Raw genomic sequence first — 14879 nt, forward strand, 5'->3', positions numbered from 1 at the left:
GCTTCCGCAGGCGCCGCTCCGCGCTCTCCGTTAGCCGTCAGAGCTCAAACTGAAAAGAAGTACTCAGCCGTACGGTGTCATTTACTTTTTATTAAATAATTAAAACTCTCAGAGTCTATAGAGTTTGACTCTATCCTCCAAACAATACCAAGAGTCCAAAAACATACAAATCCATCATCAAGATGACGGGGAAAATACATTCGGGTCTTCCTTTGGATGCCCTGGATTTGGAGGATCTCAAACTAGTTTTGTTCATCCATTTCAGAAGGAGGTTTTCATGCAGCCCAGAGCAGCCAGGGATTTGGGATCTGTCTCCCACAGCTAGACAGCAAAATCAGGACTTTAAGCCAACACAACGGCCGCTACTCTCACCTCCCTTTTCAGACAGATGCATTTTATACACTTCCAAGCGCTCACGGAGCTGAAAGATCTCCCACTCGCACAGCGGTGGGACCCTGCGTGCTGTACCGGCCCCCGTCTTTCAAGCACGTAATAAATGGGGCTCTCGGCTCTCACCTCTCCTGTGCACATTCAGCTAAATCAATCGGGTGGTATCATTTTTCAGCCAACGAGCCTAGGCAAGCTACCAACTGAATTATGCGGGAGATGCCGCTTCGTTCAATGCGTTTATTTCAAGCCAACATAAAAATGGGGGTGCTGTACAGAGCAGGAAGGAGCAGCGGACTCAGGACATCAACATCAGGCTACGCAGCTGCGTGAGCCACGTTAGATGTTCAAAGCTAAACGTGGCATTTCGACGACGCTTCAGTACCAAACTCCTTTGAAATCTTTATTTGGCTTTTATTTATTTCATTAGGCCACCTAATAGCATCGCCACTCGGTAACTAAAGCCCCAAGAGGTGAGTCAGCTTCCCAAGGCTGCGAGCGAAGAAGAGTGCGGACAAGAACCAGGTCCCTGCGACTCCCGCTTTGGGCTCAGATCATTTAAAGAAACGCTTTTCTCTCAAGAAGTGATGCTGCCGTTCCACGGGAAGCCAACCGGTCTGACCTAGGAGGACAAGCTACTTTGTTCGAAATAAACGTGCCTACAACTAAACCACCAAAAACTCTTCCAGAAGCGTGACTGAGTAGGAAGGTAAGAAAGCAAAGCAGTTAGTGAGACGGCGAGATGCATCCAGCTGCCTAAGGATGGGCCGAAATAAAGATCTTTAATTTTTTGATCTTCATACCTGACCAGCCCAACTCTCATAGTACATACGTACACACGCTCCCTACGGAAACCCAGGACACGCGCGATCCTTAGTGGATGGGTTGGAAGGACACTTTGTACAACTCAAAGTGTCCAAGGGCTTCTTTGGGAAGCTGGGAGCTTTAAGTTACCCCCCCCGCCCCGCAATCAGATTTTGTTACGCATAAAAATATGGATGCGTATTTGAACACACAGGGGCGTTCAGCTCTTTGAAGTACTTTGTTCAATACTTTTTAAATGCTGGCTCTGCCCTACGCCCCTTGATTTCCCCCCTTCTTCTCCCACCGGGGGATCCTTACACAGCATCAGAGGTTTGTGCTGATCACCTCACTCTTCTCTGGAGAGGACTGAGGTTACGGCTCTCATCAGAACAAGACTGCCAGTCCCTGTATCAGCACTCCTCTGATTTAAGACTCATGGAGACACAATAAACGTGAATGTGCTCAGGGATGTTGAGTCTTACACTGCCAAACTGGAAATTACGTGTAATTTTTCTCACCTTGCCCTTTCACCACAATTATCCCCCGATGATCACCGCCACTGGTCAATTTTGGGGTCTGTTGAAGATTACTTGTCTACTTCAAAAAGGGGGGAAAAAAAAAACCCCACCGAAACCCAGAAAGCCACGCACAAAAACCACAAGACCAAGAAGCCAAAGCTGGACCAAGCTGAGCAATCCTGTAGGTAAAGGCTAGAGAGCAGGATCTCTCCGTAACCACCTACGAGGTCTCTAGTAGGCAACTCTGTCACTGGGTGGTTTCAGATGATTTCTAGGTGACCCAGCCAATGACTGGTATGGTGGAAGCACCGATCTGATGAAAGCCGTGACACTCGTTTTCTACAAAATCTTCATGCCCTGTTCAGTTACCAGATTCATGGTCCCCGCTAGGTTTTAGGGACCCTGGCGAGAGTGCAGAAGAAAATTTCTCTTCAGCCACCCTAACCCTAAAGAAGCTACTCAAAAAACACTGGCAAGGGCGTAACTGGGAATAAGTTTCCAGCCTCTATCAGGCACTGGAACTGCAGAGCTCTTTGCTGCTCTGCTTCTCTACTGAAGAATACAGTTTGCCTCCAAGCATCACAAAAGCATTTTATGAAGCAAAAATGACATTCTGCCTCCTAACCTCAACTTGCAGCTGCCTGTACGATGGTTAGGGAAGTCAGCCTCGTCAGCAGAAGAGTGACTGGCTCCTCCGCATACGTCGTAGTTTTCTGCGGCTCCAGTGACCGGCAACGTGCTCTGGCAAGTCGGAAGAGGAGCAAACCACCAGTGCGCAGTGGAACTAAGGAGATGCTCTGCCTGCACGCCAAGAAGAGGGGCACAGCAGATGATTTTGCCCTAAGAAATGTCAGCTAAAACCCTGCTCAGCGCATCTGACAGCCTTACTCTCTCATTTAATCTCATTCAGAACCGAAACCACCACACAGCAGCTCTCTGTAACCGCTGCAAGGAACAAAGCAGAAAAAGCACAGTTAGAAGCCAAACCTTCTAGCCAATAAAGGAGAAGACAGGGGAAAAACAGTTGTTTTCTCCTCCAGCTCACCTTTAAAAATACAGAATCGTTTCACAAACTGTCCATGAGTAAACATGACTGTTAGGTTACAGTGCCACGCTGGGCATTATCTCCAAAAAGAACTTTATTACAAATACTTCTGTTCATTAACATAAATTTTTAAAAAACGACTTACGGAATCCTCTCTCCAACATTTTGGCGAGTTGCTGAATGTCTGCATCTCTGCTACAAAACACCAAGGTTTTTGCTCACAGATGATTTCTGGCCCATTTATCTTCACACACGTTCTCCCGTTCACACAGTCTGCGGTTCCGGGCACAGCACAGAGGGAGTATTTGTTACAGACACAAATTCATTCGCCTGAACTACAAGCTTCGCAGAACCGTTTCTACTGGTCACAGGCTTTACTACCGGTTTCCTCCCTCCCCTACAAAAATCAGTTATATCAACTCTGTCCTGACACTGCACCTAAAAGTCAGCCTTGCCACAGCGATACCGTTCCTGCTTCTATGAAACGTCAACCATTCCAGCTCCCCCAGCCTTACCCGAGCTGCCATTTACATACCACCACTGCTTTTCTCTGCAGAGATTCCTAAAACAACAAACCGGCTGCACTGCTCAGGGTTCCCAGAACCTGGATATTAATTTATTCATAAGACACTGCTGCTTATTTCCATGGCCTGTTCTGGAGGCTGCTCCTGCTGAGCGAGCGGGCAGTGAGGGATCCCACGTTGCCAGCGGTGCTGGGGAGACTGGGGCTGCTCCTCACAGTTGTCACCTTGGAATCACGGCCTGAAGAACCACGGCTAAGACGGCCTGTGGGAAAAATAAACAGAGATCAGAAGCTGCGTGCGTGACGGAGCACAAGGACACACAAATGATCTGTTGCCCCTCGCTGGCTCTCCAGCTCTCACTGTAAACACATAGACCCATGAATAATTCAGTGTGGGGTTCTGGGCAGTCTCTATCAAGCTGTGCAGGCTTAAGAATTTGAAGAACCTACTAATCACCAGTAAAACATAAAGACATTTAAATATAGTGGGCAGAACGGTATACGCCCACCCTCAGCAGGCCCAGGATTTTGCCATCGTGTAGCTATGTAAGACTTAAGTCCTCCGGGATCAGCATAGCACGGGTTTTGGTGGATCTTCTCAGTCAGTCTGGAAAAAAACCTCTCCCCCTCCCTGCAATCTCATGGAAAGAATATAGCAAAGCAGAGAACTGCTGCAGGGCAGGCTCAAGAGCTACGGAAAGCGGCTGCAGCATTTGTCCTGGAATCTTACTGGCAGCGTCTGAAGGAATGTGCTCCTCTTCCAGGTAGTACTTTATCTTTTGTAGATCATCTGCAGAAAATCTCCATTTATTCTCAGCACGTGCGGGTGGCACTCTGGGAGAGGTCTTTTTTCGGGCAGATCCGGTGGGAGCTGCCACCTGGCAGGACACGGGGAGCGAGCCAGTGATCAGTCCTTCTGGGATCTTCTGTGCAAGGACCTTCAGGCCTGCAGACGTACAGATCACACGTTATCAGTGACCACCAGCCAAGATGGGATCAGTGATTTTACCAGTCACAAGTAAAACACTTGACGGAGCTGAATATGCCGCTCTTTCCAGCCTCCAGCTCACGCAACCCTCGCTCTCCGCTCTCGATCTACCCACCTAAGATCTCAGGGAGTCCTGCCCATCCCCACTTACCTCCAGATAACATGAACAAGTTCTCAAAGCCCCTCTCACACATGGTTGTCGCAGCCTGGCTGGCTAACCTCTCATCATTGTCATACAAAATGATAATTTTTCCATGTGCGTTTTTCTGATAGGTAGAAGAGCTAAGGATTCATTTGTAAACTTAAGGTGATCGTTAATACCTTTTAGAAAGAAGAAGGGAAACAAACAAATGGGTCTGGAGACTGAGAGACTCCCTACTTGATTTGTGAGTATCAGGCAGGAATGCCTTCCCTTCACCGGTGCTTTAAAACTGATCTCTCAGTAGCTGGGGCTTGCCAGACGCTGGAAGGACACAGCCTAATCCCCATGGGAGGGCAGCCCCTGCAGCAAGCGTCCACCACTGGTTTGAAGATCGGTTAGTAACAGGCAACAGCAAGCACCACCTTAATTTACAACCTCCCCTCTCCCCTGCAGCCCTCACAAGCTAACCACCCAGGAAATTATCAGCCTAAGCCTAGCTAATAATCCTCTTTCTGTCCTCCAGAGAAAAGCCAATCCCCACCAAGGTGCTGAGAGGAAGCCAAAGAATTTGATGAACGCATCCCTCAGGAAGCCAAGCGCTCCAGCAACAGCGAGGGACAGGTGCCCAAGTAGCACGGCTTTGCCTTCCAGCAGCCAAAATCCCAGGAAAAGCCAAATTCAGGCAGCTCCCACCAGAGTCAAGAGGTGTTACAGCTTGAGGAACTAGAATCTGGCGTCTGATGGTGGTAGCGGAGCCCCACCAGGTAATCACAGCCAGCGTAAATGACCTCCCCTCCCACCCTCCTTGAAATCCCCAGATTTTGTTGGTTAAGCATTGTCCTGGTCACAGTGACTGCTATAGCTCCAGTTGTTTTTGAAAGCCCCCACCAACATCCCCCCCAATTTCTTTTTTTTTTTTTTATTCCAGCACTTTAGATGTAAAGGATACATATTCCAGAATACTATTTGTATACGGGTTCATGGTTCTAGACAGCGTTGCAATAGGGTAGGAATAAGCTACAGAGGAGAAAAAAAAAAAGAGAAAAATCATACAGTGGCTAAACACCAACCATCACACAACCTGGAATCCAACTGACACAGACTTGTTAGAGTTTAACAAACCCACTGAATAAGGGATTAACATCAGCTCGGTCCCCTCATCCCTTTCCAGGAAAGATGGGTGTACTGGATGAGTGCCCAGAGCATTCTGCACCCAAGTGATGTCCCACCTTGGGGGAAAAAAAAAAATGAAGCCAGCCAGAAGACGACACAAAAAGCTGAGTATACGACCCCAGCCAACACTAGGCTGCTGTGAGATTCTGGCCTCCTCACCTCCAATGATGTGACATTGGTCGTATGCATCTCGGTCTCGTACGTCCAAAAGCAGGAAAGGGCAGTCGGGGTAAGGCATGTCTTTAGCCTGAGCATCCACTTTCTTTGGAGCGTCCTTTTCTATATCCAGTTCACCAACGCCACTTATCACACTGCAAGAGGAAAGAGGAGGTTATGGTGCAAGCTCTCACCCTGAACACTTCCATACCTCTTCACCAGGTCAGAGTGCTTCTCCATCAACTGTTCTAATAGCCCATTTACGTTCCAGGACAGCCAGACACCACATAAAAACGGAGACAGTCTGTTTCAGGCTTTCCCGTACATCATAAGAGACTGATTTCATTTTTATCAATATAAAAAAATAAACAGAGTACAGCCTTGCTACGTAAACATACCATACTCTTCCAGATCAGTCAAGTCCAGGTGTTTTAGGTCCTAAGTGACTTTGAGGTGAGGGAGAATAATTCTAAGAAGCTGCTAACGTGGAGATATCAGCAAGTCAGACACACTAAATAACTGTCAGTCATCTACAGGCAGTGCTACGCAGAGGTTTTCCGTTTCATCACTAGACTGGATACAGGACAGGAACAGAAACCTCCAGATACTCTTAGTGGTCACTAAATTGATGGCTTTGATACACGATGGCCAGGCCTGTCAGGCTAGCATCTCAACTCTTCCATTAACATTTGCACAGGTACAGCAAGGGAAGGGCCGAGACAAAGCTTCCTCTTACAGCGTCTTCCTGGTATCTCTGACCTTGACTAGTGATGTAGTGGATTTGGAAATTGGACTCTCATTCTCAATCACGGGACGATCCGTTAAGATCATCAGGAAGGCACATTACTGGGTTTACCAGAGCAGTTTATAACATGGATTCTTGAACCCAGGGACCTGGATCAAATCCCACAAAAATATTTCCTGGTCAGCTATTTAGACAATCGTCAGGTGGCAACAGTGTTGAGTTACAGCCTCAAGCCAAACTCATTCAGACAGGAAAACCTGCCAACACTCTCTCTCGCTCGCATCCCCGGACCTGCAAAATCAGGCTTTAATGAGAAATACAATATAAAGCCACTTAGTAGCAGTTTAAAATAACTAGCTGGATAAAAATAATTATCTGCTAAGACAGGAAGATAATTGTGTGTTATTATCAGGCACCTTTGCAGCGTGGACCGATAGGATTCCCCAGCTCCCGTGTTGTTTATGAACAGGACTGGACTAGGTGTCCCATCGGGGCTTCCTTTCCCATTTGTCCCTGCCGTGAGTTCAGCATCTGCATCTGGAGCAGCAGAATCATCATCTGGGGAGAGAACAGGATATGAAGAATTAAAATCCTGCAGGAAATAAACAAACAGGTTTTAAGCCCAGCTTCTATTCTTAGAAGAAAGTGCGTCTCTTAAAGACAGCCTTATCTTCATCCTCTTCTAAGAATGACTTACCGAGAGCCTCATATTAAAAATAATAGCCATATGATTTTTAAGGCCTCAAGATCTCATTTTAAGAATTCAATAAAAACGTAATTCTTGCTGCACGATATCTACTGAGTTACTACAATAAACTTGGCAGCACGTGGCCTTTCTTATTTGCAAGTCTTTCTGTTTTAGGAGCGACGCATCCCAAAGTGGAATGGCTGCAGGCCACAGGTGAAGTTATTTTTTTCTCCCCGATTAAAGGACTTGCTGAGTAGTCAGCTATGTCTGTCAGGACACAGTTCATCATATGACAGCGATCTACAGCTCTTTCTCTTTGTGCTTACAATAAATATTGTTACCTTCCAGCTTGCGGATCTCCTCATTTGTCACTTCTAAGGTTTCATCAGATAGAGAGGCAACCTGGATGACCTGCAGGAAACAAAAGCAAGCAACGATACCTTGATAGGCATGCACCGGCGTCAGTGAAAGACAGCGGGGATCAGCTTAAGGAAAAACAATCCCCAAGCCAAAACACATTTAATTCAATGCAACATCTACCGGACTTCAAGGTCACATATAGGTGCATATATGATGCCTGTACTGCAAGTGTGTCCTCTCATTAAACGAAAGTTGTAGCAAAAAAAAGAATGCTCAACCTTAGAATAAAAGGAAGCTAGGTATGCTGTGCTGACAATATTAAATACCAGAATGTTTTCTGACTTTTATGAAGTTCAGTCACTGAAACATTTCAGAACATACACTACGCTGGATAAAATTGCACATGGTTAATCGGCCTGAGGGAGCAGACCCGAGATATTCACATACTAAATCAGTTCACCACACCAGTGAGTCACAGGATCGGTCTTAACAATCCAGGAGAACTACAGATACGATTCTGCAGAAACCCACTCCTTTAATAACTGCAAGCTTAGCCTTCCCTTTCCTCCTCTCCTTAGAAGAAAGCTTGTCTTTTTCTAGTTTTTACTAATTTTCTTGAGCCAACATATAAGCAAGACACAGCTCTTTATTTACTAATCAGATTTTCCACTTTTTAGTATTTTGATTCATTACTTTTTAATAAAAAAAAAAAATCCAGAAAGTCTTGAAGTCGCAACCTTCCCATCTTCTGCAGTTAAACCCGCTATTAGGGAGGGCTTCAGGCTGTGACTACTTGACACAAAGCTTGATGAGATCAGATTTGAAGACTACTTTGCATAGCCCTTTTCCTTTTGTAAGAGGCTTGAAGATCCTCTTAAGTTAATGGCAAAAAAAAAAAAAAGGAACAAATTTCAAAGACAGAGTCACTACAAACTTCAATTTGCAACTCTAAGGATTTGACCACTCTGAAAACATTGGCCTAGTTTGCTTTTATTAAGGGAAATCTATGAGGGCAGGAAGAAGCCAATGCAGAAGAATTACACACTAAGTCTATATAACTGCATAAAAGGCTTTAGACAAAGCAAAAATCCCGTTCACAAAAGATAACAGCTTTCAGAGGCCAGAGAGGGAACTATACATACCAACTGGGCAAAAGTAGTCACTTTCAGTCTTTTAAACAGCTCATCCTTTTTATATCTGTAATCTTCAAAAACAAAACAGAAGAGGACAATGTAAATTTTCAGTTAATTCCCAGCTTTTGCAAATACCAGGCGATAGGCTTAGTCCCAGCTATTCTCGTAGACTCTCTTCTCCAACAAGGCAGGATTTCTGGGCACTAAGCTTAACGCTGAAGGATCGGAGCAGCAAACCTGAAGGCTTTGTGAAAAGTAGTATCAGTTATAAAGAGAGATCTTGCCCAGATACGATTAAAGTGGAGAAGGCAGCTTTAGTTGCTTTTAGACTTCAATCTGTATTACTTTGTGTTCTCTGTTCTTGCTGGGGGAAGGAAGCAGTTTCATCTATCACCTTGCCTGCTGTTCTTTGGAGCCTGCTACGGTCGCAAAGCCTCTTAAACCAAAAGATCTAACTCACCCGAGTTTTTAATTTGTGTAAGTTACAGCAGAATCAGAGCATAGGGGCACTGTATCTCAGACTATGTCTTTTCAAATACTAAGCTAAACATGTATGTTTAATCTTACTGATTAAAATGCTCCAGGTTTTCTTACTTTATCTGACAATTACATTCCGATTCCTACAATTTGCTAATATGGATATTTAAAGAAATGGATAACTGACAGAAGGTGTTTAATGCAGAAAACTGAACGGCAGATCGGCACGGATACCAGCTTGAAGCACACGTAATTGCTACACAGAAACTGGATTAACTGAGTCTTAAGCCTGAAGACAAAGCTTAGGCAGCAAGAAAACCAAGCAGTCTGTTGGAACGACTGGCAAACAACCAGAGCAGAGATTAACAGTGCTAACTAAGCGATGACAAGGATGGAAGTCTGATTGCACACAGATACTCAAGATGCATAAACACTAGGAAGAGAGAAGCCTTCTAGTGTGAAACAAAAAGGTGTACGTAGTAGGAAAGAGAAGCTAAGATGAGTATCAGTAGGAACATCTTGATATGAAATAGCCTCCCACAGGAAGTAATGGAAGCCTTGTCCTTTGGGAAAGTTATAGCTGGAAAGGAGACAGCAGAGGAGGGGGAAGAAGAAAAAAAAAAAGAAAAAGAAAAAAAAAGATCAATCCTGCACTGGCAGGGAAAGGCAAAGAAGATGGAACAAAATTCCTCCCGTGTCGGGCACTGCAGCTGTAATAGAGTTCTGCATGCAGCTCTTGAAGCCATGCTCTAATGAATCTAAGCTCTCTCAAAAAACAGAATTGCTCCTCCTTTCTTTTCTTTTCCTCCTTTCCTTACTAGGCTCCATCTCTGAAGTCACAGATTTTTATTTAAAAAAAAAAAAAGAAAAATCCTTTGCATTTCTCTAACAATTTGAGTAACTGTTGGGAAGATATTGCAAACCGGTCTCTCTCCAGCTGTTCAGCTAAGAGGGCTAACAACAGAGAACAGGACCTTTATCAAATCCAGCCAGTTAAGCAATTCTAAATCCTCTAAAACCATCTGCTGAATGCTCCACAGCTTAAGCAAGGGAAGATGGGGGAGAAGGGGGAAGGGCTCCAATCCATATTCCTGTAACCACCACACAAAAAACTACCACAAAATTAGCTTATGGAAACCCTCAAGCTGACATGTGTTTAGAGAATGAGCCACGCGAACGCCGGAGGCTGAGATCTCTTCCCAATACAAGCAGTGATCACGCGCTTCCTGACAAGACATTCTGTTTGGACAAGATTCTCCCTGTACACAGCCAACGGGCATGTTACGGTAGCAGAACAGGCACAAAGAGAGAAGTTGTGAGCTTTCACCTCTGGGTTTTTTTTTTTTTTTTAATTCCTATCCTTTCCTCTTAAATATACTTCTTGAAGAGGTAGGCAAATTAATTTTCAGCATTCAGAGCAAGCAGAGTTCCCAAATTCAACATCCTACCCCACATAATTTTTATTAGGCTGCAAAGCAATGTCTACTTGCTACTAAACAACTTGTCTTAGAAACGAGGAGCCCATCCAAAATAACCCAGTGCACTGCGGTTTACACTACAGCTTTCAAACCACGGGTCTGAAGTATAAACTGCGCCTAAACTGACATTCTGAAATCTAGTTAACTAGAAAATTACCCTTGCAGTTCTTGCAAAACCACCTGGTTTCAAGCCTCAAGCTCAGATTGCTAAAGCCTCCCTTTATAACTCAGAAATAACAGCAACAATTATCTTTTATACAGCACATTTCACCTGCCCGACACAAAACCCACGTGTAGCCCACGTCCAAACGATTAAAACTCCCCAGCCATGGACAAAAAGAGCCCTTCAGTCATGTGAAGAGCAAGAAATTTAATTTAGAAGGACAAATAAAAGCAGCAAAGCTTATGAAGCGCTGGATGTATATATAAACACTGTCAAAGCAGAACTGTTGTCACAGTGCTTATACAATATGGCTGCTGGATGGTTTCCTCCCACCTCAAGCAAGGATTATTTACTCCAGACCAAGCCTTTATGACCTAGATCTTGCCTTTACCACCCAAAGTTATTTCTATCAACAAGAAAAACCAAAACAAAGCTGTTGTTATCACAAAGCCAGACCTGGAGCAAACCAATCTGAGTGCTCGCGCGAGCCTCCCAGCAGTTATCAGAAAGTTCAGAAGCAGCGCTGCTTCTAACCACAAAAGCAACACGACGTACCCGGTCCTGTCCTGGAAGGTCCATTCGAATTTTCTGACATTTTTCGCTTCAGTGAACCGGTCTGAAGCTGTAATTATTGTCTATTCAAGGATGTGCTCCTCGGCGCTTCGGAAATGAGTGAAGCGACACCAGAGAAAGGGAGGAGACTTGGTGTCTCTCCTCAAGTCAGTCCTCCAAAGGACAAATCATCGTGGTTCCAGCTCTCTTATCATTTTTGATTCCACAGCAGGCCCACGGTATTAAGTCCCACTCTCTCACATTACACAAGAGACAGAGAGTTGCCTGTACTGGGTATTTACAGTTGTGTCCAAACGGTGTCATCTATCCATGAGAAATCAAGGGGGAGAAGTTTCTAAACTGCCTGGGAACACAAGGTGCCTATTCAGCCCAAATATAATGACAAAGTTTCTACTGGACTCCAGACCCACAATGAAACAAAAGAACTCCTGCACGAAACGAAATCAGATTCACAGCAGAGATTGAAAACCAACTAGACCCATGCAACAAGATTTTCAGCAGAGATAAAAAGCGATGGCAATCCAGAATTAAACACTGAAATCTTAGTCAGTCAACACGGGATTTTGGAAAGCAAGGTCCTTTATCTCTTGATTTTCCCCAAAGACCCGTGGTGTTTAAAAAAAACCAAAACAAAACAACAAACCAGCAACAAAGGACCATTTTGCACAAAGCCGAGCACAAATACATTTATGTGACAGATTATATATAATCTGAATGTTACCATCTTAGAGGAACACAGTAAGTGAGTCTACAAACCAGACCTGAACATTCAAAATCCCAATTAATCCTCATTAACGGGAACGATTTTTCTTTCACATCAATAAACGCAGCTTTTGGGTTTAATAGCTTTCCTGGCTCTCTATGTGAAAATAATCCAGACAGTAGCTGAAAATAAAGTAGTAAAACATTAGCTTTATTAGTAAGGAATTTTTAAAAAGCCTATTTTCAGGGGGGAAACAGACTGAAATAAAAATCAGCTAGGCTTTCGTTAGCCTGAACGACCCAAAGTCTTCAAAACATCAACGTTGTTCTGGTAAACAACGTTATTCTGGTAAAATCAATGAGTTACGCAGGAATGAGCTTGTCCCTTTCCTGTCTTGGAGTATTCTAATAGAATTCTAAGTATGCTACAATTGTACAAAAGTAAAAGATCTCAAGCTCAATTATTTTGTTACCTAAAAGTGAAATAAAGTCTCTGAAGTGCAGTCTGAGTCTTCCCAGATGAGTCTAGTCTAGTTTTCTTAAGCCAGAGAACTTCTTCCTGCCTGGTTTCCGTTCAATAACAAAATTTGCACAAAGAAGGATCTGGAAAGACTCCTAGACCTGCCTGCCTGGTATCTTAAGTTAAATCTGTAAAGCACTGTGAGAGAGAGAGAAATAATGCGCAGGACGAAGTGGAACGTGCCCAGCAAAGAATCAAGGCAGAAGCATCTTTCCAGCCTACAGCTGCGTGTTTCTACAGTTCGTTCCTCTAAGTGGCTGTGGGAATCAGCGGAGTGGAGATTTCCAAGCAAATGGAGGGCCTGGGATTCAAACCAGCTCCTCGATGCTCTTTCAGTTTTGAACTAACCCACTGCAAGTTACATTCTGCTCCTGTCCAGGTACTCACTTCTTTTGATCTCTTCCAACTTCTCAGTGTATTTTGTTAAACTGTTTCCTGTAAGAACAACAAAAAACCCAATCAGTTTGTTACAGTTTTTTTTATTAGTGGTTTTCTTCAGCGCTATTAAGCCTTAAATTTTTTTGGAAGGAAAAAGATCAGACTATGATAACAAGCGTTCGTTCTAGATCCTCTTTCCCCGTGACAATACAAGGCAGCCATAAATCAAGTACCACCACGATTTTCCTCTTGGCGCTTTTCTCTCGCAAGGAAGGCCAAGCTAAATAGCCAAGTCAGTCGAAGGACTTGCTGGACACCAGCTGCCAACAGTCTCTAGGAACAGGCAGCGCTCCGTAGCTTAAAGCCTCTGGACTGGAGAGGGGAAGTCACTGTGAACGTTCGTGACCAGAAGGAGCTCAAGTCTTCTGCGTATACTCCCAGCACTATTTCAGTTCTTCTACAGAACGCACCCGAGTTTTATTTTACAGGATTTTCAGTAAAGGGTACAAAAGTACCCACACCCTGCTAGTCAGAACAGCGATACTTGCAAAAAACCAGCCTCGTAGCACCCTTTCCATTTACAAGTTCCACACCAAGCTCCCTCTACTCAGAAGCGTAAGTTCTTTTGACGATGGTTTGGAGAACAAAGTCATCGCCTTCAGAAAATCACTACCTAAAACTCAGTACATTACAGGCCTCTCTCTAAGGGAGCTAAAATCGGGACCTTGGTATTCAAAAACCTGCCTCCGGCACACTGCTTCAAGCAGAACTGCGGCCACACTGTCCCTTCCCTAACATTTTTGTGTGGATACTATAGGCAGGTGTTACCGGATAAAATTAAACCGCTTTTAACAACAAAAAATCCCCAAAGACACCCCCCAAATAATTACCTTGACTCACACCCCTGTCAAGGTACTAGTTTATACAAAAAAAGCCCACATACAGAAACTCCAAGACCAGTAATTTCTACAGGAACTGTCACAACAGAGCCTGACATCATAGGCTGAGACACATCATAATCGCGATGCAAGTGCCGACATACCTGCACAGTGTTTGGGGTAAAGCAGCTCAGGACAGAGGCAGTTAAGACATTCGACATACGTATTTTTGTATACTCCTATATCCGTGTTTGGCGTTTTTACCCTACAGCGATTTCACTTACCAGTATTGAGGCGGGTTTTTATATGTTGGTATCTGGGATTCTGAGGGATGCGCCTGGTTAAATACTGTTTTAAAAAGGAAAAGATAAGAGGAAGTCAATACACAGCCATGTATTTGTTTCAAAGGCAAAAAACGTTAACAGAAAAGGCGATTTAAGAGCTCCAGGAGACAGCAAAAAGAGCAGCGAGACCGCAGCCACCCTCTCAGGCAGAAGGACAGGCCTCTGAATCTCCGACCCGCTACTAAATCCCCGCCAAACCGCCACTTTAAAGCCTCAAACGGCGAATTTCCCTCCCTTTCTCTCTCCACCCGCAACTCACCCGGAGCACGCCCGGCTCCGGGGGCCGCAGGAAACCTGCCCCCCCCCCCCGCCCCGAGTTACGCCTCCGGAGGCTGCACCGGCCCACTGAAGCCCCCGAGAGCCCCCCAGCCCTCCGGGCGCCCCACTGAATCTGTCCCCACATCCCGCAGCCCCCAGGGACGCCCCGGTCGCCGGGGACCCTGCGCCCCATGGGCCACCCAGGGCTCCCCCCCTCAGGGGAGGAGGGGGCCGAGGCCGCCGCCGCTCCCCGGCCCGGCCCCCCGAGTCCCCCCCCGCTCCCCGCCCGCCGGCGGGAGGGTGACGGCGAAGGGAAGGGCCGCTCATCCCACCTCCGGGTCCCCGACACTCCTCCTGCTCGACATCTTGCCGCAGCAAACGCCACCGCTCCCCTCCTTCCCTCACTCCCGCCTGTCCTCCCGCCGTCCGGTTCTGGCGTCCCACCC

The 14879-nt window shown here is 45.5% G+C and overlaps 1 protein-coding gene across 1 annotated transcript; it reads right to left on the reverse strand.

The window, feature by feature from the left end:
- Positions 1-1411: 1411 nt before the first annotated feature.
- Positions 1412-14846, reverse strand: CEP41 (centrosomal protein 41). The gene is made up of 11 exons (XM_076343579.1): positions 14766-14846; positions 14116-14179; positions 12963-13010; positions 8672-8733; positions 7511-7580; positions 6898-7039; positions 5740-5891; positions 5357-5424; positions 4417-4531; positions 4008-4223; positions 1412-3540 (listed from the first exon to the last, which is right to left on the reverse strand). Exons 1-11 carry the CDS (start codon positions 14796-14798, stop codon positions 3392-3394), a joined length of 1119 nt encoding a protein of 372 aa, XP_076199694.1. The 5' UTR covers positions 14799-14846; the 3' UTR covers positions 1412-3391.
- Positions 14847-14879: the final 33 nt, after the last annotated feature.

The sequence above is a fragment of the Aptenodytes patagonicus genome, chromosome 1 (assembly GCF_965638725.1).
Source record: "Aptenodytes patagonicus chromosome 1, bAptPat1.pri.cur, whole genome shotgun sequence".
Taxonomy (NCBI): domain Eukaryota; kingdom Metazoa; phylum Chordata; class Aves; order Sphenisciformes; family Spheniscidae; genus Aptenodytes; species Aptenodytes patagonicus.